The sequence below is a fragment of the Mustela lutreola genome, chromosome 6 (assembly GCF_030435805.1).
Source record: "Mustela lutreola isolate mMusLut2 chromosome 6, mMusLut2.pri, whole genome shotgun sequence".
NCBI lineage: Eukaryota > Metazoa > Chordata > Mammalia > Carnivora > Mustelidae > Mustela > Mustela lutreola.
The window spans coordinates 93,016,755-93,040,444 of record NC_081295.1 but is presented as its reverse complement, the minus strand read 5'-3'; the positions used below and the strand labels follow the sequence as shown (position 1 = coordinate 93,040,444).

Below are 23,690 nucleotides of genomic sequence, written 5' to 3'. Positions count from 1 at the left end.
CCACGTCTGACCCTGGTCTTGGTCTTACCTGTGTCACCTGGCTTACAGATGCCGGGTTGCTGATGACCTATACTCGTTTGACTCTGATGAACCACCAGGAGGGCATACCAGGCCAAACAAATGATTTCCCTTCATCCATCCCTGAGAGACCAAATGTTATCATTACATGAAGAAAGGGAACCATTATAGGCCCTTTAATGAAATAAAGCCAGTTGCATAAGCATATAGAGACATATAGAATTACATTTTAGGGGCCCTCACTTTTCCTCAAACCCCACTGAAGAGCTCATTCTTTCAACAAACACTTATTCAGTACCAAGCACTGTGCAAGGTGCTAGAATAGTAATGGAATAAAGAAATATTGACAATATCTATGTGAATTGGCAAAGGTTGTGTTTGGCCGCATGTCATAGAAACCTGATTACAGATGCTAAAGCAAATATTGATTATGTTTTCCTTAGCAAAAACCTAGGCAGCATTTTACTATGTGCCATGCCCTGTCCTAAGTACTCTTTGTAAATGTTCACTTCTTAATAGGAGTTTGCTTTTCTCACATAACAAGTCCAGAGAGTAGAGAGGTCTGGGTGGTTGTAGTTGCTCAAAGAGTCATGGGTCTAGATCCTTAGAGCACGAACCCTCTGTCTTTAATGTGTGACTTTCATCCTCATGTCACAAGATAGATACTCTGCTTCCAGACGTTAAGTCTGAGTTTTAGGCAAGGGCAGCTGTGTCTGTCTTTTCTCTCCCAAAAGCCATGAATTTCCATGAATTTTCACTTCTATCTTATTGGTCATACCAGGCATTTGGTCTTCTCTAGTAAAAGTCTGGGAAGAGAAGCGTTTTTAACTGGGATATTACCACTCTGAGGAAATCTGGGTTCTTTCAGTAACAAAGAAGGCAAGCATGAATATTTGCATATAACTCACTTTCAGCTAAAGGTGATTTAAAAAAAAAAAAAAAAAGAGAGAGACTACAGTGAAAATAGTTGATCTAGCCATGCCAAAAAAAGCCATAGTATTTCAAATTCTCCTTTGAGGTTGACCAACTCTGAATCATTTCCCCACGTTGATTTTAAAAAATAGAAGAATAGGGGTGCCTGGGTGACTCGGTTGGTTGAGCATCTGATTCTTGGTTTTGGCTGAGGTCATGATCTCAGGGCCCTGGGATGGAGCCCCATGAATGGCTCTGTGCTCAGTGAGAGTCTGCTTGAGATTCTCTCTCTCTGCCCCTCCCGCTGCCCGGCTCTCTTTTTATCTTTCTCAAATAATAAATCTTTAAAAAAAAGAAAATAAAGAAATAGATGTATAAAATTGTACCCTTAGGGGTGCCTGGGTGGCTCAGTGGGTTAAACCTCTGCCTTCAGCTCAAGTCATGATCTCAGGGTCCTGGGATGGAGCCTCGCATCGGGGCTCTCTCATCAGCAGGGAGCTTGCTTCCCCCTCTCTCTCTGCCTGCCTCTCTGCCTAGTTGTGATCTCTCTCTGTGTCAAATACATAAATAAAATCTTTAAAAAATTGTACCCTTAATCTGCAACACTCTGACTTCAAACTTTAGAAGACACAAGCCATGCGATTAAGGCACCCAGCTGAGAGCTTCTCCTCCGAGACCATAATCCATGTGGAGGCAAGTTCGGGCACCCAGAGGGCTGCTCTGAGCAAGGGGGTTGGAGGGTCTAATTGTGGTGTGTTGGGGGACTTCTGCAAAAGTATCCCTCGACCCCCACCCCTGTGGAACTTACCCCTTAAGGTCGCTGCGTTGCATGACTAGGAGGAGCAAGGCTCTCTCTCGGGTGGGGCTGTGGTTACGACAGCAGAGTCAGAGTGAAAGGACCAGCTGAATATTCAAGAAAACACTGCCTAACTCATCTGGGGTGACTTCCTCAGGGTAGAGGACAAGTCAAGCACAATATTTATCCAGCAAACTTTTTTCTTGCAACTCTAGGAACTTACTAGCTCTTTTGCATGCTGTTGATGTATTTTCTACATCACGCAGCGTCCTGCCTTGCACAAAAGAATGGCTCACTGCGTGGCAGACATAGTTCTAAGCCTCCAACAGGCATCGCTCATGGCTACCCTACGAGGTGTGCTTTGTTAGGATCTCTGTTTCGCAGAAGGAGGAAACTGAGGCTCAAGAGGTTAAGCAGCCTGCCCAAGCTCGTAGGTGGCCGAGCCAGGATCCCCACACAGGCAGCTAGTCCCATCGTCCGTGCGCCTGACCTCTATACGGGATACAAAGAAATAATCCATTATTTAAAAGGCATGGGGTGCTGAGTTTTTAAACAAGAGTAGGCGGTTCATTTAGGAAACTGTGATCCAGTCAGTCCATAAACCATGGAAAAACTACCATGTGTGTTTCTCAAATAATCCCAGCTTCGTTTGGGGAGTCCTCACTCAGCACAATCCCAGCTTCGTTTGGGGAGTCCTCATTCAGCAGCCACAGGAGGCCAGGAACACCGAAGCCGGCCCACCCACCGTGGGTGCTGGACAGAGACGCGTTAACAAAGGAAAGCTTGGGCAGCCAGGTGAGAGTTCACAGGACAGGCACAGAACAATGGACACCAGTAATCATTTAGATTTAGAGCTGTGGTGGCCGGGTTCTAAATTTGTCAATGGCTATTATAGAAAAGACGTAGGCATTTGAGGATGAACAGGACAAAATGTGGTTAAATCACTTCAGCCTGAGTGTTTAGAGGGAGTGAGCCCTGAGAAAGGTCCAAACGCTGCACTGAGGGCGCAGAAAATCTCTCCCTTGACTATGTTCATACCGGGTGTTTGTTCATGAAGACGGAGCCTAGTCTATGGCTTAAAAATAACCTGTTACAAAGTAACCATAAAAATCTCACAGTTCTCAGCCTGATTCAGTCTGCTACATAAACTACAACCAGCATTAATAGCTCCAGTCAGCATTTATGTCGTTCTTTCTATTAGCACAATGGTTTTTACAACCATTTATGAGTTTCTGGAAAGCCTAATAGAAAACACACATACATGTTTTACACGTTGGCCGTGGAAGATGCCGTTTGCGTCGGACGAAGACAGGCCAGGCCAGGAGGGGTCGCCGCCGCCCCGCGGCTGAGGTCTGGGCAGGCCTCCCTAACTGGGAACACAGTGTCTGCGGGTTCCCCTGGCTAGCCACGCCCTCCCTGGCCCCTTTCTGCTGCTTGCTCTTTCCACTGTCTAGCTCCAGTCAGAGTCCGTCTTTCTCCGTCTCTCTCCCTTCCTGTCGGATAAGTTATCACTGGGGGAGCTCACAGGGTACAAGGTGTGTGTATAAGAGGAAGTCTAAATTTGAAGACATACGTGATCATCTTCTTGAATTCACTGTGGCTTTCAGATTAGAAAATTATTGGAATCTGGAAGTGTCTATATTATGCATACCTCCCTTCATACTTTAAGAAAAAACATCTTAGGAAAGGCAGGCCAAGGTTGTCCTAAATTCTTTACCATGCTGGTATGTTAAACATAGCCAAATGATTGCCAAAGATGTGTCTTAAAAATATATATATATATATATATATATATATATGATATGTGTGTGTGTACATATATATACACACATACATATATATTTTTCAATGCATGTGCTTTTACATACACATACATATATGTACAAATATATACACATATATGTATATATAACATCTGCCTATATATAACATATATGTATATGTACACACACACACACAGAGTTTCTTTGTTTTGGGGAGTCATACTTTCCAACATGAGGAAAGAGCAGGTTGATCTGTGTTGATTCTGCACGATGATCCCCTATTGGGCTTGGGGAAGAAGCTCTACAGAGGATCTGTTTCTTCTTCAAGGAAAAATCCCTGACTACCTTAGAAATATCTCAGTGAAGTATAGACCCATTCGCTTGGTGAATTTCTCCACCAAAGGGGGGATAAGCGGCTTCTCACAGTGTCCTATATTCCAGTCCACCATAGTTTTAAGATCAGTACCTTCTTACTGCAAAGAACCATGGGCTTTTGTCATTGAATTCACTCCCCAGTCAAGGCTGAGATCTTTTCTAGAACAAACAAATAATACCCATGGCAGCAAGAGCTACACCATCCTGCCAAGCTCAGCTGACGCCACAAGAGGGAACAGTAGGGAACCTGTGGAAGTTGCTGTTGCATTTTGCCTTCTCCTAAATCACTGTTTATCTTCCCACCTTTCCTGTTTTCACCAGTGCCTAGAAACGGAGGCCTGGGAATGGCTCCCCACACGGAAGCCCCTGGGTCTTTCACAGCTAGAGACCCTCTGACAACATCCTCGTCTCTGGCTGTGAGGCCAAGACTAGTGTTCTTGGTCTCATGTCAAAGGTGGTCATGAATTCTCCAAACTCTCTGACCAAGAAAGTTTGACACACTCCCATAGCTTGGAGAGAGCAATGCCAAATCTGAAAGAGACGATTCTAGGCAACTTGGGATCGCAGCACGTTGGAAATGCGAGTGCACTCTCTGTTCCGAGCTGCCTAGGATTCTCCTTGCACCTGGGAAGCTCCTGGATGCTTGGAGAAGCTTCACCTCAGACACCTGGCTTCATTCTTTCCTTCCCATACGTCCTCTTGTAAACTGAAGTTGGACAGCTGTAATCATCAGAGCTAATTTTCTGTTTAGTCCCTCTATGTACCAGAGTCCGCAGAAGATGTTTGACAGCAACCTGTGAACCACCGTAACGGGTGCAGGATTCGGCCTCAGATCTCTTGAAAAGCAGAGTGGATGTGCCACTCTGTGACTGTGTCTCTGATCACAAGACCTGTCAGGGAAGCCTAGTGCAGGGCTATGTGACACCCCAACCCAGGATCTCTCTCCCCTTCCCAGTTGATACCTGTGAGGGGTTAACATAATCAGAGGGCCAAGGGCACAGGAAGATAGGGTGCACCACACCTGAAACAAAGCTTCGTTCCCATCTTCTATAAACCTGCCGCCATTTCTGCCTCTGTGGTTGAAGGACTGGGCATATGCTTCGAGTCACAAAAGGACCATGCAGATCAGCTGCCATTTACCTACTGTGTGTTCCAGAAGGGTCATGTGGGTCTGAGGGTATGAAGCCCAGTTCCCCATCTGCTAATAATTTTGCCTTTACGTGGTCAACCATTTGTCTTTATGTAACTCAACCATAGTTGGGCTATATTTTCTGTCTTTAAGGACTTTTGCAACAGAGAAAAGCCACATGACTCCAACTCCTAAGGCTTGAGAGATGAATGTAGAGCTTTATGGAAGGTTTCTTATGGGGGAGGGATTTACATTGCCCAGCACAAAGCCAAATGTCCCCTCCCCTATCCCACCTTAGAACATCTTTGTCTCTCCTTAAAATGGTCCTCGTTATGAGAGCATTTATGTTTCTGTCCACCTGACCTATATCTCCTCTTCTCCTACCCCTATAATTCTCCTGAGCCTTACGGCAGCTCCAGCCTCTTCCTCTTTCTTGGATCTTTGGCCCTTGGGCATCTGTGTAAAGCAATATGTCCTCTCTGTTTCTGAAGAAAGTCTTCTTCCTCCAGAAAGGTGAGAGAGAGATGATATTACATTCTTCTTATTTGATTTTTTTTTTTTTGTTCCCGTCACATTATCATTCGTGTTTAAAACTATCAGATGTCAACCAGGTGTGGCCATCTTTGTATTTTCTCTCCAAGAATATGTGATGACCAGAGAAATCTCCATTGTGGCCTCCCTCAAACCACAGTTATGCATTTTTTTTTCTTATATTGACATGATCTCGAAGGAGATGAAAAGGAAAATCTTCCTCCAGTCCTCCACGTATTTGTCAATATTTAGATATATCTTTCTTCATAGAAAACACTCATGTGAATTTCTCTCTTTTCATGAGACATTCTACTGTGACACAGACAATGTGACAGCATTGGCCTTGAGTAGAGGCAAAGTTATTTGTTGCTGAGAAATAATGTGAAGGGTCCCGGTAGGCTGTCTATTCAGAGCTAACGCCTTCCAGACCCAATGACAGTCACTGAGAGTGCCAAGAATTCCAGCTAAAATCAAACCACTAGGAGAAGAACACAAATATTTTATCGAATTAGCTGGAAGGTAAGGGATGAGACGTGTGTCCTAATAGCCACACTCTTGTTAGGTAAATAAGAGCCTATTTATAGACCTAAAGGTCTATAGCACGGAAGGAAGGCGGAAGGCTGAGCAGACTCCCCAAGAGCCATGGGTCAGTTCTTAGCACCGAGAGATGGCTTTGCAGAGTAAAAGAAATTTAAGTTTTGGAATCCAACAGTCCTGTTTTTATTTTTATTTATTTATTTTTTAAAGATTTTATTTATTTATTTGACAGAGAGTGACAGCGAGAAAGGGAATATAAGCAGGGGGAGTGGGAAAACAGTCCTGGTTTTCTTCCTTATTTGGATAGTACGGCTAATATTTTGAAAATACTTTCTCTTTGTCTTTCTTGATTCTGATCTGTCCTAAGCATCTATCAGCCCCATGACAGGTAAGAATTCTGTAGAAGGAATTCTAACAAAGAAAAAAGAGCATTCACTATTTAGTTGCTGATTCAAAGTAGCATTTTCAACAAGATAGTAGCCTTACGGGCCAAGCTATTGTCTTAAAATGCTCTAAATCCCTTTATCTCTCAGTTTTAGCACATTAAGAACCAAGCCTAGAGGACTCAGCTCATAGAGAAGAAATAGCCCTTAGGTCTGTGCTGTGGGCCAGGAGGCTTGCTGGTCTGTGGTTGATGGACTATTTGACCTAGGAAATAAAAAGGAAAGTGTACCCCTCCTGGCCCAGGGGACTTGGGGATGAAGGAGAAGAGACAGGTAGAAGGATCAGGGAAAGAGAGATGCATCTGGGAAACCCCCCTTTGGCCCTTTGCTTGGGTATCTTTCCAGGGCTTTGGAGGGAGCCAAACAGCCTACCTCTGACCACTACCCTAGGGTCAACACACCTATGCTTACTCTAGAAGGAAGTGGAAGTTTTCCGGAGAAGAGGTAACTGAGAAGAGACATAGGACCCGTGGAAGCTTCCCAAAGCCTTCCACCCACTAGATCTCAGTACGCTTATCTCCCCAAGGCCATGAGGTCACAGCAATTCCCCCTTCCTATTTACTCAGTGAGAAGAGCAGAGGAAATGGAGACTTTATGAGAAACTGAGGGTTTTTATGCAAAAGAAACCAAGAATTCTCTAAAGGACCATTTATGACATCAGACTAAGTTGTAATCCAGAACTGACTAAAATAAAGTTGTCTTTCTCCCATCACCAGGGGTTGGGGCTCATAAGGAAGACAACAGCAGTTAAAAACAGAACCAGTGTATATCTGGGGAACTGTTGGCTTGCTCATGCATCTGTGCCCTGAAAAAGTCCAAGACTCAATGTCTTTATCTGTTAAATGGGTATAAATAATAATTCGATCTCAATAACATCACTGTGTACTTAAATGATAGGATGTGTAAACATCCCCAGTCTACTTGAGAAATTCAGTTAGTATATTTCTTGCTGGTGCTGGATCTGAGCATGTGAGAGACACAGTGGGATGGAAGGTCCTTGGCCTGGGGCCAGCTCCCCATAGCTACGATTGTCTTCTCCATGGGAGAGTTGAAGAGATGCCCATCCAGGCTGCAGCTGGTGGTCGGAAGCGGCCCCTTGGTTCTTACCTCTCTCTCTCTGCAAGTTCATGTGCCAGAGAGAAAACACACATGAGGAGCTGAGGTGCGGGACCCTGGGCGCACAGAGCTGCTCCTGTCCTTCCAAAGAGCGCCTTTGACATCTGTTCTGCTCTGTGTGAATTCTGAGCCCCAGAGAGTCTGTGTGTGTGGCTGCTTGCTGAGACCCCTGCTGCACAAAGAATGTCAGCAAAGCAGGGCTGAGCCGTGCTTGCAAGAGCTTGTTGGAGGCTGAGCCAGAGTCTCGGCTCTCTGGTCCTCATTCAGCCTCCATGCCCTGGTAAGAGTATATTATTTTCTTAGCTCAAATTGCCGTTTCCAAGTCATTATTTCTCTACGACGAGAAAACAATATTGGTTCTTATGTAATATCAGCCTCAATGAATCTGGAAGTGATCACGGAATGGGTGGATTTTTTTTCCTCCTTAAAAAGGAGAAAAATAAATTTGAGATTGTTTGCATATGCCTGAGAATATTTATGAACTATTCCCCTTGTTTCCTCGTCACATATTTTACCCGGCGCATTTGCGTGTGGTACAGAATAAATCTTCACGGGAAGGGCGGGTGGAGAGAGGGGCAGGCAGCAGTGAGGGACAGAGGGAGCCGTCAAGAGCCTGGGGCATTGCTGCTCCCGGCTCTTAGGGTCCCCTGGCCTCAGGCTTGCTGGGGTCTGAGGGTCACCCCATCCTGCTGCTAAGAGGAAATCTTCGGGAGGGAAGGTTTCAAACATGGAAACTGAGGGGATTAACATCTCCTTGTCCCTCTGATTTCTTTCGCAACCTCCTCACTCTTACCAGAGCAGAAAGTTCAACACTAGTGATTTCGTGACCTGGGTGCTGTCGGCCAAAAGAGATAATTAAATTCTATGCATGCCAGATCGAGCCAGGGTCAGAGGAAGAAGTTGGCAGCTAGGAAGGAAAAGAACTGGCAGAAGACGTGTTGGTGCTGGCATCTGTTAGTCGAGAAGAATGGCCGTGTGTTAGCACAGATGTGTTGTATCTGTCCCACCCCCCCCACGGCCATGTCTCACACAGAGCGTCACCAAGAATGATCCAGACAGAGCATAAGGGACAGGGGTGTGGCTGGATGTTACATCAGGATGGGAGGCAAGGCTCTGGGCTGTTGATTATCCTCTCTGAAGACTGGGCCTCAGAACTGGAGCATCTGAGAACCATTCAATGCTGCCCCTTGGGTTTTTGAGGAATATAACTGATGGAGAATATGGGGTCAGGGACAGAGAGCAGACAGCTGTCACATTTGGTCCTGCAGTAGCAAAAGCAATCATAAAGACATCTTAATATGGGGCGGGCGTGGTAGGAGGTACTTTACTCTGCATAATCTGAATCAGTCCTCACCATGGCCATGAGGATCTTCATCTCACAGTTGAGATGAGAAAACTGAAACCCAGTGACAGTGAGGAGCTTGCCCAAGGTTACACTTCGTTGTAAGTTCCAGGATCAGGGATGTTCCCAAGATTTGTGGGGTCTGAAGACAATAGAATAAATATAAATAGGGAATTAAAAAAAATCTAATTCAAGGCTTTGGAAGGGGCCCATGGGATGAAGCGAAACAAAGCTCAAACTTGAGCAGCATCACAACAAATCCATCTGGGGCAGGGTTGAAATTTAAGCACACACTTTGTTCCAGGCCGTGCAGCCCCTCCCCTGCTGCCTCTCCTCCTCTTCTCTCTACCAACTACTTGCTACACATTCCTGATCAAAATTGCACAGACTCCAGCAATGACCGTGACACACAGAGGACATCCTCAGCACACAACCTCTTGGTATGTCACATGGATGTCATAGCTACGGTGTATGGTGACAGCCATGCCTGCTGCCACACTTTATCCTCGTACCTCAAGAGCTCAAGGAGACATAGTTGAGATGTATCCAGAACTGTCCTCCCAAGGAACTCCGGTTGCTCTTCTAGGCCTCTTACCAAATGTCACAATCGTTCCCGCACTGGGGGACTTGGGCACAGACTCACGCAATGGCCTGCTCGGGTCTCCAGCGGGCATTTTGTAATTACAAGCAGCAGTGTTTCATTTCCCTTCATTATCCGTCTCTGTCCCTTGGATTGATATCCATTGGTCTGATTTCAACAGGCACTCTGATTTTTCCTTTCTCCATTATAATCAAGATTTTGTCATAAGCGCCATAACTGGAAGGGGTGGAGGGATTGAAGGAAGCAAAGAAACCCAATATAGATCACAAGCGCTTCGGTGGGGGTGGGAGTGGGGAGCATAATAACCATTGTCCCGCACCCGCCCTCTACTATTGTCCTTGAGGCTTGCAATCCTGTCCTATTCTAGACAATTACTAAGGAGAATACAAGCATTTTTCCCAGCCCTGTTCCCTCTATTCTCCCAAACGGGAAACTCAAAGCAGATGATGAAGTACAAGTTCAAATGCCACACCAGGGAGAAGGAAGTATTGAGAAACTACATCCAACCTCCAGCCTGTTTCAAACATTCCAGTAAGTGTTCAATTGATTTATCTTGGGCTGGTGTTGTTTCATTGTCTCAAACAAAGGCCTTCTATGAAAAGACAAACTTGGGTTATGGGAGGAGGCTAACGGAAGGCACATTTGGGAAAAAGTAAATAAGAGTCCCATCCTCTGGGCTTTTCCCGCAGGGGCAGCATCCCTCTTTCATCTTCCAGAGTTAACATCAGGACTGATTCCTATTACCTCCACATCATACTCTACACCAGAATCTGGGGAAAAGAAAAAAACAAAACAAAACAAAACCCAGCCTTGGGGACAGTGTGATGATACAGGTGCCGTGGCCGGGGACCCGACCTGCCATCTCCTCCATCGGTGTCCTTGGAGCTCGGGTGGTCAGGGTTCTGTGTCTGGAATTGACTGTGGGATTTTCGACGGATTGGTTCCAAGTGACAGATTGGTTCTACTCTTGCATCGAAATGAATTACTGGATAGGAAATTATTGGGGCAAGACTGTAGAAGTCTTTGCCACATTGTCATCCTTTGGATGTGCATTCTCTGAACCGTGTCCATGACTGGTTTCCACGCATCTGTGTCGGTACATTTATGGTGGAGCTCTCTGCCTGGTGGACCAGCCCTTCCATTTTGGACATCTCCAATGTTTTGAACAACCTTCTCCAGATTACACGAAGTATTACCCTTCTGGTATCCATTGGCCCTGTAAGGGCAACACAAAGCAGGGAGGTTTACTTTACTATGTTGTGTCTTCCTGGAAGCCTTGTCTCCTCCCCTTTTTATGCTGGTCGGTTGGTGCTTCCATAGTTAATGCTCCCACCAAGTCTGGCACGTATCTCTCTGTCCTAGGATTTCTAAGCAATTATTTACTAAATGAATAGCCCTTTCTTTCTGCATTATTATGGGGGTTAATTGTGGAATATTGGCAAAATATCGAGAAGCAAAATAGAAAACGAAAATTGACTCTTATCGTATCTATTGGAGATAAGCATTTAAAATCTTTGCTATATATTCTAATGGTTGCATTTTTATATTTATGGGTTTTTTTTGAAAGGATTAGTTAGTCTTTACTGTTTGGTTAAGGTTTACTTCTTCAGACCACTTGACACTCTTCTGCTGCATTGTATTAGTGACTTGCAGGTGTTCTGCAGTGTGTGGGAGTTGGCTGTGTGATGGGGGGCACAGAATTCAGGATAGGCTCCTTCACTCTGAAGACCACTAGTTGTTTCCAGCGGCAGAAAGGTTGACTGAGGATTCTTCTTCTGCTGTTTCATGCCAGCCCTTGAGAGAGGCCTGACCAAGGCACTGAAGAAACTGGACGATTACCTGAACAACCCTCTCCCAGAGGAGATCGACGCCAACACTTGTGGAGACGAAGACAAGAGGTCCCGACGCAAATTCCTAGATGGAGATGAGCTGACCTTGGCTGACTGCAATCTGTTGCCCAAACTCCATGTGGTCAAGGTAAGACGGCTCTACCTGCAGGTTGCTTGCCATATCCAACTCCATCATAGGTCTACATCACCTGCATAGATGAGTCAAGGACAGTGCCACCTGCTGGTCCAGAGCCTGGGCTCTGAAGTCACAGGAATAGGAATCCAAAGTCAGCCTCCACTGCTTGCTGGCTGTATAGACTCTCCCGGCTTCCATAAAATAGGCATGTATTACTTAGTCTTAGTTTTACTTCTTGGCTGGGAGAAGAAATACAGCATGACGGTGCCTGGCATATTATAAAGGCTCAATACATAGTAGTTGCTATTGTCGTAGCCTGTGTGGTTACACATACATTTATATGTGTATGCGTATGTTTATAGATAGATATATAGAGCGCCTCTTCCTTGCCTCTGCCTCAAAGCTTTCCACTGGCCATACCCTCACTTCTCTGCCAAGTTGCTTCATATGCAAGCCTTCTCATTCCCTCTAGTAACTCCCTAGGGCAGGCATGTATCCTCTTCCTCATCTATCAGTTGAAGGGGTGGAGGCTGCAAGAAAGTGATGTCATTTTCCTGCCATGGTTGTCCTCCCTGATCAACGTTGACATGCAATGTAATCCTGTCCTACAAGAATTCTAGGATATGAGAGTTGGAAAGAAGGGAATTCCAAGGTCTACCTAAACTGTCTACCACCCCCACTGGACCACTTTCTGCACGTCTGTGACAGATTTCCATGTAGCTGTCGCTGCACGCTTCTGGTGATGAAGACCTCCCTGCCGAACGAGTCAGCCCTATCATTTTGGATGACTCTGATCGTTAAAACATCCTTCCTTTTTTTTTTTTTTTAAGGGGGTGGTAAGGGAGAGGGGAAGGGAGATAGAGAATCTCAAGCAGGCTCCATGCCCAGTGCCTTATGTAGGGCTCCGTCTTACAAACTAGAGGTCATGACATGAGCCTAAATCAAGAGTCAGATGCTTAACCGACTTAGCCACCCAGACACCTCTAAAAACATCCTTTCTTATGTTGAGCCAAACAGCTTCCCTTCTTCCCTTTGTTCTCTGGAGCAGCAGAGAACAGGGCTGCTCTGTTTCATCCCATTCAAAGACAACAGTCGTGCCTTGATGTTCATTCTTTAGACTATTGCTTCTTCTTACATCCTTTCCTGGCCCTTACCAGCCTAGAGAAACATACAGTAGGACCATATCACTAGACTGTTCTAGTGTATACTTTTATACACACTTCTATGTTTCAGCCAGACATATGACTGATTATATCATATGTCTCAGTCAGACAGCAAGCTCTGTGGAGACAGTGGCTTCTCCAAGCACGATGGTGGACACAAGGTAGCCCTTTCATAAATATTCATTGATTGACCATTCAATCACCTCGCTTGAGTCTTTAATATACCATTTTCCTTCTGCCCTTCCCTAAGAAGAATCAGATTCAATCATTCATCAGCTGGATATCTGCCTTTCGTTTTCCCGCTGAAGTCCTGAGCTAGAAATGTGGGCTTCCCTCTAATCAGAGCACAACCAGCTTGAATTGAAATCTGAGCTGTGCAAGCCCCAGTGTTCCCGCAGGACTTGGTTGGAGCTGGACTTGGGCGTCTTGAGACTTGGGTGGGAATCACGTGGGCCATTACTGATAGGCTGGGAAAATGCAGTCTGTTAATATGAAGACACTTTGGGTCCGGCGCCAAGTCAATGCTTACTTGCAAGTCCAGCCAAACTCCATGTTTCTGAAGTTCTTAATGACTGCATGCCCCACCACACCCCCGGAAACATCTTTTATTCTCCTTTCCTGAGGAACGAGTGGCACATCAGGGATGGTATAATTCAAGTTCAGTCACAGTGTGTCAGTGTGATGTATTGAAAGACCCCCATTCAGAAAGTCACGAGACCCACATCCCGGCTGGGTATCTGCCACCCACCGACAGCATGAGCTGGGGCAAGCCACTGACTCTTTCTGGAATTCAATTTTTCTCATACCTAAATGAAGAGACATGAAGTATAGTCCTTCTAGCTTCTTTCTTCTCTCTTCCTTTCCTCCTTCTTTCTTCTGTCTTACTTAAACTTATACTGACTACCCACTCAAGAATTTCCTGTCGAATAAGGTAATCAAATGGACCCCCCCAAGGCCCTGTGCTTCATCCCCTGGCTCCTCCAGTCCCCCTCGCCAGCCCTAAACAACAACGCTCCGCCCATGTCCTTGGATGGAGTTCAGTGAGTTCCTCACTTGGAGGAGCTGGGATCAGAGGGAGGATGGCCTGTGAGGGGACAAAGACCGGGCCTCGCCTTCTGTCTCCTTGGATTTCTGCTGATCCAACTTATCAGATCCCAGAGACCTGGCAAAACCCCGTCCTGCAGAAAGAATGAAAGGGGAGCCAAGTCAGGCCTCCAGTTTGGCTCCTGAGGCCAAAACCTAATCTGGGCTGTGGGAGCTAACTGTTTTCATATGAAAGAGCAAATTCAGACCATGAACATGGACGTTCCTGTGATCGTCAGAGCTCCTGTGCTCATTCTTGCCCGCACTCTCTCGCGCGCTCTCGCGCTCTCTGCCTCTCTTGCCTGGCTCTCATTCAGATTCATCTTCCTTCTCCCTGAGAGCCTGGTTTGAACTCTGACTGTCTGGCTCCCTTCTAGTCCTCATCCCCTGAAGGCAAGCCAACATGTGAGGAAAGAACCAGAGACGTGGCCAAGGCTCGGGGAGTGCAGATCCGGGCAGGGAGGGGAATGGCAGGCCTTCTGGAGTGGCCCCTGGGACCTGTGCCTAGCACAGGGACCCACTTCAGCCCCTGAAGCAAACAGCAAAGGAGACATAAGCACAAGTATATACCCATACATCGCCCTTCTGCTGTTTTAAATCTACATAGTGCATCCTTTAAAAAGGAAAACAGATCCCAGCATGGAGAGACTTGAGGCCTCTCCATCTGTCCGTTTGTGACCCGCCCCTCCTGCATGGTCTTGCTTCTTAGCCACGACAGCTGCTTCTTAAAGGCTCATGGGCAAACCCAAGGGACCCTCACCCTGTAGTGAACAGTGGGAGGGGTCAAGGAAGACTGGCAGTGGGTGTTGTCCCCAGCATTTGCTCATGGCCGGTGCTCTGCCAGAGACTCAGATGCCATCCCCTTTGCCTCTTAGTCACACCTAAGCTGGACAACGTTGTGAGGATGGCTTTTTGGTGACCAGCCCAAACCAGTTCTCTTAACAGAGAGAATTTAATAGAAAGAAGTAGTAAGTACTGAAGAACTAGGAAGGCAAAATATACCACAAGGTTCTACTTGAGTGAGGCAGCTGCGACTGAAGGGCAGGGGAGGCAAACGGAAGAGGCCGGAATGATCTAAATGTGGAAACTTCGATGAGGGGCCCTTGCCAAGTCAACCTTGGACCTCTGAGGTGGGGCATACTCAGCTGCTGCTGGGGGCTAATTTGAGGGGATGACCCCCATCCCCTGCTGTGGGGTCACTGTTGTGTGCTGGCCTCTCTCAGCCAGGGTGAGGACATTGGTTCCACGAGTGGTGGCAGAATGAGAAAACTGGACTCAGCTGCTGCTACTGGGGCAAAGGAGAGTCTGACGGGAACAGGATGGCCAGGACAGAAAGCGGCGGCCCTTCTCCCTCCTCCAGCTTTGCAGTCTCTCCCCGCACCCCCCTCTCTCTAGCGCCCCCTCTTGCAGTGCCTAATGGGAAGTCCCTGGCAGAACAGCTGTGATTGGCAGATTCCCCGCCCACGCGTCCCAGTGTCCCAAAGAAACAGACATGAGGGTGGTTTGGAGATAAGCAACAATAGCTGGATAAGGGGCACATACAAGGGATTCCAAGTACAGCCCTACCTTTCTCATTGGTGCAGGGCTGGGTGGCCATGTAGAGAAAGAGAGGAAGGACGGTCATGGGAACATCAGGCCCAGCAGAAGGTGTAGAGGCAATGATATTGTAATAGCGTCCTTTGGTGACAGATGGGAGCAACACGGCTGATGAGCACAGGAGAGCATATAGACCTGTCCAATCACTATGTGTGCACCGGAAGCTAATGTGACATTAGGTGTCAACTATCCCCAAATAAAAAGAGGAAGGCAAGGACTGTAACAAACATTAGTGATTACTCAAAAGATACCGGTTGAATTAATTAATTTCCGGTGTCATCTTGTGGAACCCACTTAGGCACTTGGCAGTTTCAGTCTACTCGTTGTTAAGGATCTTCAGGCTCTAAAATTAGGTGAGTTTCTTACATTTGACTCTAGATGCACTTTGATTTAGGACACCTGAAGATGGTAAAGGTGCAATACAACCGTTTATTGAATCCTTACTTATCTAACTTCTCTTTGCCTTACTTTCTTCATCTCTATAATGGAAATATAATACACTCTTCTTTATGGAGTTATTTAGAAGTTGTAGAGGATTGCACAGTGCTCAGAGCAGAGCACATAGTAAATCAATGCTTGTTAGTGTCACTACTCTTATAAACAGTGCTACTGAGGGGCACCTGGGTGGCTCAGTCAGTTAAGCATCTGCCTTCAGCTCATGTCATGATCCCAGGGTCCTGGGATGGAGCCCTGCATTGTCATTGAGGTTCCCTACTCAGCGGGGAGCCTGCTCTCTCCACCCATCCTCCTCCCCTGGCTGTTCTCTCTCTCTTGCTCACTCTCTTTCTCTCTCACTCAAATAAATAAAATCGTAAAAAAAAAAATGTACAAAAACCTTAGTGTTGAGCAGGCAGTATAGAAATGAAGAAGCTGAGTTTCTGCCCTTATACTGCTCACAACCTAGGGAAGAAAGAGAGGATCCTAAAACGGTAATTGCAATTCAGCATAGAATAGAGCTTACTATTGAGACAGAATTTCCAAACTGATGCAGGAGAAGGGAGGGGGAAGATGCATGCTCCTTGGGAATGTGGTCAAACCGATGAGGCTGAGCTTTTCACACAATAGGGTCATCATTGCGTTCACTCAGCACAGCTTTCCAGGGAGCCCTGACCATCACTGGCACCAAAATGAAGATAAAAGCCCAGCATAGCTGAACTTTGGGGTTCTCTGAGTGGGAAGATCCCAGGGCCAGCAGTCTGAAGACCTCTCTAAAAAAAAAAAAAAAAAAAAAAAAAACAAGAAAAGGAGGCAGAAGTCAGGGACACCTGTGTGGCTCAGTTGGTTAAACCACAGCCTTTGGTTCAGGGCATGATCCCAGGGTCCTGGGATCGAGCCCCACATCGGGCTCCTTGCTCAGCGGGGAGCCTGCTTCTCTCTCTGCCTCTGCCTGACACTCTTCCTTCTTGTGCTCCCTTTCTCTTTCTGATAAATAAATAAAATCTTAAAAAAAAAAAAAAAAGATTCAGAAGTCAGGACCTTAGGGGAGAGATTACTCTTTGCTATTCCCACCCCTGCCCTTAGAGGCCTAGAAGCAAGAGGAGCTGATGTGCAGACCCCAATGTATAGTTACAATAAAGGAGCCCCATTAAAAAGTACTCAGAATTTCCAGCCAGTGACAGCAGAGCCTGGAACCAAACACAAGCCCTTCTGAGTTTGAGGCCCCATGTAAAGACAAAGGTCACCCTCTCTGCATGGAAATGGGCAAAAGATGGGTCTCAGGGAATTATAATAGGAGATAATGTTTCTTGAGCACTCAGGATGAGCCAGCCATCCCTCTAAGCATTTTGTGTGTATTAATTTTATGTGTATTAATCTGTTCCTCCAATGTAGGTCTTATTATGACCTTCATTTTAGAGATAAAGAAATGGGGGCACGGGACGCCTAGGTGGCTCAGTTGGTTGGGCAGCTGCCTTCGGCTCAGGTCATGATCCCGCGTCCTGGGATCGAGTCCCACATCGGGCTCCTTGCTCTGCCGGGAGCCTGCTTCTCCTTCTGCTCTGCCTGCCATTCTGTCTGCCTGTGCTCGCTCTCTCCCCCTCTCTCTCTCTCTGATAAATAAATAAAATCTTAAAAAGAAAAAAAGAAATGGGGGCACGGGACGCCTGGGTGGCTCAGTTGGTTAAGCAGCTGCCTTCGGCTCAGGTCATGATCCCGGCGTCCTGGGATCGAGTCCCACATTGGGCTCCTTGCTCGGCGGGGAGCCTGCTTCTCCCTCTGCCTCTGCCTGCCATTCTGTCCGCCTGTGCTCGTTCTCTCCCCCGCCTCTCTGATAAATAAATAAAATCTTAAAAAAAAAAAAAAAAAGAAATGGGGGCTCAAGGAGGCTAAGTAACTAGTCCAATGTCACACAGCTGTTAAGTGGTGGAGTAAAATGGCAGATTCAGTCCGTGGGGATCCAGAGCCCATGTTCTTAACTGCAATGCTACTATTTCAGCACAAACAGCACCTCCCCAGAATGCCCAGCCACAGCCCCCACGTGTGCAAACTACGAAGAGAAGTCACGATTTGTTCACTCCCACAGCGTACATGGAACCTGCATGTACATTCCAACATCTAACTTCCTTTTTATGTTTTTTGTTCTCCCCCATGAATAAGGGTGCTTAGGTAAAAAAAGTGGATGAGGAGATAAAATTTATAATTCTGTCAGTCAGCCATAACCACTGGTAACATATTGATATAGATACTTTTAGTCTCTGCGCGTATTTCTCCAAATGCATTATACTACACTTTAAAAAAATTTATTACTTTATTGCACTGCACTTGAAACTTAGCAATCTTTTTTTTTAAATGATTTTACTTATTTATTCGAGATAGAATTTGATAGATTTATTTGAGCAGAGGGCGGAGGATGAGTCCCGACTGAGCAGGGACCCCAATGCGCCGCTGGATCCCAGGACCATGGGACCATGACCTGAGCCGAAGGCAGATGCTTAACCCACTGAGCCACTCAGGCATCCACTTAATGATCTAAGAGAGTCTTCCAGATGGCTGAAACTTCCTCTGCTGCATCATTTCTAAAGGCTCTCCAGCACGGCATTGTATTTACCTATGGTAATGCATTAATTCATGTACCTATTGCTGGACATATCTTTTCTCTGTCATTTTTTTCACTCTTGCATTTTTTACTCTTGATCCCATGATCACAGATAGGTAGCTAATCTTTCTGATGATTTCCCAAGGAAAGTCCCTCAAGGAGTAGGTCAAAGGGAAAATTATATTTACTTGTGAAATAAATAAGATTAGAGAAGATAGAAAGAAGGCAGTTCTGCCTGCCATCTTGCACAATACACATTTTGCTGCGGGGTGGCAGGGTGTGATGCATGCGGGGTTCCACCCCCCTCCGCCCCCCCTGCTTGCATACCCGGTCCCACCACTAACTCCTTCTCCCGGGTTTGTCTTGTGCCTTCCCGCCATCTCTGCTGTCTGTGTTGTAGATCGTGGCCAAGAAGTACCGGAACTATGACTTCCCGGCCGAGATGACGGGCCTGTGGCGATACCTGAAGAACGCCTACGCGCGGGATGAGTTCACCAACACCTGCGCCGCCGACCAGGAGATCGAGTCCGCCTATGCCGACGTCGCCAAGCGCCTCAGCCGGTCCTGAGCTCGGCCACCTCGCCCTGCCACTGGCAGCACAAGGACTCTGCTTCTCCGAAACCAACTCCAGCCTCACTGACTCCCCTTCCACATCGCCTTGGGAAACATTGTTTGGTCGCCTGCCACCTCTTGCTGGGCCCGTGGACTCTAGCCTGCTGTCTCTTAGGAAGGTCCCAGCCAACCCCATTTGATCCCTGCCGGCATCTGCAGGCGGCAGTGATAGACACCCTCAAGCTCTCAGCCTTTGGGCCTGGTCCGGCTTTCAGTGTGTTTGGGGTCAGCCCTGGAGAACCTGCCTAGGGGACTGTCCCCGGTCCCTCTGCCAATACCAGATTCGCTGCTCGGCTGCGGTAGCAACATGCAACCCCGTGTCCCCTTCCCCCTCCTCATTGGTAACTCCTTGGCCAAGGACAGATGCCATCAAAGATCTTACTAGAAAGAGAGCCACCCCGTTTGGGGGAGACAGAGAGTGAATGGAGGACAGGCAGGCTGTGGATTGGGCGGCTGGCACACACACCTTCAGTCCCTCTCTGCTTTCTGACGCTCCGGTCACACAGGGCACTGAGGACCATTTCAGACCGTCTCTGGTCTGCAGGGTGAGAAGGTCGTGCTGCTCTCATGTATCGGGGGGACACCCACCTCTGTTCTGTGCTGTCCAGGCCTTTTGAGAAAGCGAAGTTGGCATGCAGTCACAAAACAGGGTGTCTGGGAAGGAGAGGGGGAACAGTATCAATGCCAAAAGGCCCACGGCGTCTACCAGCCATGGGTTTGCTTGCTTAGTGGTAGTTTTGTTGGAGGTGACATGCCCAGGTTTGACAGATCCATGAGTGAATTTCGTTCTGTGAGAAAGCAGTTGGGAGGGGGGAGCAGGGGGTAGGGGGTGAAGATAGGGAAGTTCTTTATGAGGCTCAAGGTTCCCTGGGAATCTTTGTGCAGGTCTTCTTTCTCATGATCTCACAAAGTCTTGAACTGCTGATGTCATGTCACTACCAACCAAGAATTGGCCAAAACTGACTTTCCAGTCTCTTCAAGTGGTTCCCGAATGTGGGTCTGCCAGCCCGGTGGGGCTCCTGGCTGAGCTGGCTACAGCCCCTGATGGGTAAGAGATGGCATGATCATGGAACACCTTAGGAAGAAAGTCCATGGGCCTTTCTGACTGGGAAACCATGTGGCTTGAACTTGAGGAAAAGTAGATGCCCCTGCCATTTGACTCACCTGCGAGATGAAAAAGAAAAGGTTTTTAGCTAATATTTCTCTCCTCAGTTGCTCTCCTTCAGTTTTACCTTCTTCAAAGCTCATCTGGCTTGAGCCCTGGGAACCTGTGCAGAGGGAACTAAGAAAAACGAGTTAATCATCAGCCCTCTGTCCTAGTGGTGGCCTGTGAGAACAACCAGGCATCATAGACCGTCCCCTTCAGCAGCTCTCCCATCCGGGCTGCCCGCGGGTAGAGTGAGGTTCCCGAGTGCCAAAAAGCCCCAGGACATGACTTGTTGCTCAGGAAGGTCAGGCAACAATGGTCCTTTCCATAGAAACATTGGTACATCGTTGGCCCAGCCACCCCCAGACAGAACTTTGTCTCCAGGGATCTCTGAAGTGATCTTAGCAGAGGGGAGGAAGCAGGAGCCCCTTGAGCCCAGTGAGGAAGAGGAAATTTCTCAGTAGGATGTTTTATTAGCCTGAGAGCTTTGCAAGTGCAAGAGGCATTGATTCATTCCTTCCCTTAAAGAAACCTTCCCAGGGATTCCCTGGGAACGGAGTCCCTAGACATGTTTAAAAAGGAACATGGTGAGGAAACAGTTCTTTTTACTGTAGAGAAAAGCCCCAAACTGGCCTCTTGGGAGATGAAGTCTGGAATGATCTCAGAGGATTTTTAATTAGTGTAAATCCTGTTGTCCTCAGAAACCCTGACCTGACTTTAGCAACACAGTCACAATGACCGAAGAGGCAATTTACTTTCCAGAGACCTGCAGTGGTGCTGTTCTAGAAGCATGGCGGTGGAGCAAAGGCAGCGGGACAGAAAACAGGCTCCCAGGTGGCACAGCTCCCGGCTAGGGGTTGTCTCATACTAATGACTGATTTGAGAGTCAGAATTCAGCCATTGGCTGGTCTTAAAACACAGTCTTTAAAAACAAAGAAGCCAAACTGAATCAATATTGTTGTTTCTAGATGTTCCTTCTGTGGTTTACTTAGTTTTGCATAAATAACGATATTAAGGCACCAGTGCGGGGAGGCAGTTAAATGATCAGTTATAACCACGGAAAACAGGGGATGGAGTAAGAGATGGAAAGCACTTCTGAGTACTTAATTCAAGAATATCTTTTGATTTTAATATAAGATTATGACAATACAACCGACTCTTGACTGAAAGCTTTAATGTCTTATTACCAGATTTAGCAGAATATTCTAAAATAACAATCATATAACCTTCCAATTATTTTTTCCAAAAGAGATTTTTTTCTCGAGATCCTTCAGCCTCCCTGGGCTTTGGCCACAAACCTGTCACATATACAGCATCTTCAGGCCTCAGTCTGATGAGGTCCTTAGGTGTCTCCAGAACCTGCTCAGGGAGTCCTGAAGGTTTGGTCTTCATCCAAAGTAACCCCATCTTTGGTCTTGAATGAGTGTTGATCCCTTAGAAAGCATTTCAGTGGCATTAGAAAGGATTTGGGTTGAGATCTTATTTTATTTCGGATTTATTTTTCTCCTTTGACTTTCATGTCACTATTTTATTTTATTTTTGTGGAATAGCATAGCGGGAGGCAGAGGCAGAAAGAAGAATCAAACTCAGAATGACTGTGTTGAATTTACCCATCTATCAGATTGGGCTACCTCTCAGGTTGGCGCTGAGAGAAGGTATTGGGTAAGATTTAAATAACCTTATATGATGAGCTGGATAATAAAAGCTTGAGTGTTCTAGAGCATGGTCCTTGTATTGTGTGTCTTTATCTCCCAATGACAGAAGTGAAATGCCTGACAGCTCAGAATCACAGGTGACGAACCCCTAAAAACCCACTTTTATTTAGCCGCACAATCTCAGACTGGTTTCAGCTTCTCAGAAAATGCCAGTCTCTGGTGTTCACATCTCCTGCCGGGGGCACCAGCAAGGATCTTGGTCTTTTCATTAGAAAAAGCCTTCTCCAAGAGTGACGTTTCCTCAGCTGCATTTTCCAGCCTGTGTCAATGAGATGGCAGAAGCTCTTCACAGCACCCATGACTACTAGTCATTCTGCACAAAGACAACACCAAGCATCTTCACATTGTTGCAGGATGGATCGAGCCTGGAATTGACCCTGAAGATCTCAGAATCCCAGGAATCAGTAAGGCTTAGACAAATAGAATTAAAGTTGGGGGCGGGGCGGAGAGTCAGGAAGGTACAGGTCCATCTCTTAAGAGTTTTCCATTGTGAGAAACCAGTGAAGGGTCTGTGTCTAAAATTAAATCGGTCTAGAGGCAGCAGGAATCCAGTAGTTACTTCTGTGATCGTCCGCTATTCCTTGTGGCCAGAAGCCATTTAAGTAGCAGAGTGAGTCAAGATGCCGTTGTCTCGCTCTCCTCGGAAAGATGAAGTATCACCTCATTATTAAACTGAAGCTCAAGGATTCCTAAGGGACCCCTTCCTTATTTTTTCACATGCCATTAAAAAGAATCGTGAGCACTGGAGAGAGAAGTGTGCGTGTGAAGAAGCATCCTGATTCTAAAGTTAGGAGGACAGACATTGTCATGTCTTTGGCCTTGGAGCCCTTTCTGCAAAGAGACCCATTGTCTTCTATCCAGTGCTTTTTAGCATTCAAACCAAGTAACGTGTGTCCCCTTCATGAATGCAATTTCCTTTACCTTTGCCAATATTCTTCTCCCGGCTTAGTTTCAGGATACTTTCCTTTCATCAGGAGGTATGATCAAAAGTGTGCCTCATTTTATTTAATGTTACTTGCAGCATTAGATCCAATGCTCCCCTCACCAACCAAAAATAAAATGAAACATTGCCTCATTATAAGGTTTGGGCTAATATGTGTTTCTATAAAAGCAATCTGTTTTTCTTTTAAAACATAGTTTAAAGAATCCAGTTATCTAATATATATCCAATATTTTATGTATAGTTAGAGATTTCACAATAATGATTGTGCATACACTTAAAATATACAATATCCAGCTGATGTTTGGAAATTTGTCTTACTTTCAAGACCTCGTGTTTGTCCCATTCTAAAAGCTGGGGGTTAACTGATTTAGCAAAAGATGCCTAGCTTTTTATAAAAGAACAAACATTACATTTTATAAAGACACTCCAAATGATGGTTACTTGATGTTCTCAAGACCTTTAACTGTGGTGACAAGATAGCAGGACTTGCTTTCAAGCCTTAATAAATTTAAGTTGCCTTTCGATGAAGATACTGCTGAATGTTCTCTTCATGAATCTGAACGAGTTATAAATTTGTTTTCTAGTCTTGACTGGTATTGGTATTAACTGATTCAAATAAAGTTGGTTTATTTTCGAGTATTACAAAGGCAATCATCAGACTGCTTATTTGAGGTGCGGATTTCCTATGCTATTTAAATGACAAGTATGAACTACGCCCCCCCATAAAAGTTATTCTGTTTTCCCATTATAAAAGAAAATATGTTCATTATTCTTAAAAATCAGAAGCAAAGAAAAAGAAAAAGAGGAAGAAGAAAAGGAAAAACAAGAAGCTTGTGACCCAGTCATCCAAAAATCCATTTTTATTTTAG

At 46.1% G+C, this 23,690-nt stretch overlaps 1 protein-coding gene across 2 annotated transcripts in view; it reads left to right on the top strand.

The window, feature by feature from the left end:
* The window catches only part of CLIC5 (chloride intracellular channel 5), a 163,729-nt gene extending 140,262 nt beyond the window's left edge, over nt 1–23,467 (top strand). The window contains exons 5-6 of one of the 2 annotated variants that reach the window (XM_059178146.1): nt 11,356–11,540; nt 18,805–23,467. In XM_059178146.1, the coding sequence (XP_059034129.1) occupies nt 11,356–11,540; nt 18,805–18,972 (353 nt within the window). In that variant the 3' untranslated portion in view covers nt 18,973–23,467. The remainder of the gene's footprint in view (nt 1–11,355; nt 11,541–18,804) is intronic. The other variant, XM_059178147.1, reaches the window with a different exon arrangement.
* Nucleotides 23,468–23,690: the final 223 nt, after the last annotated feature.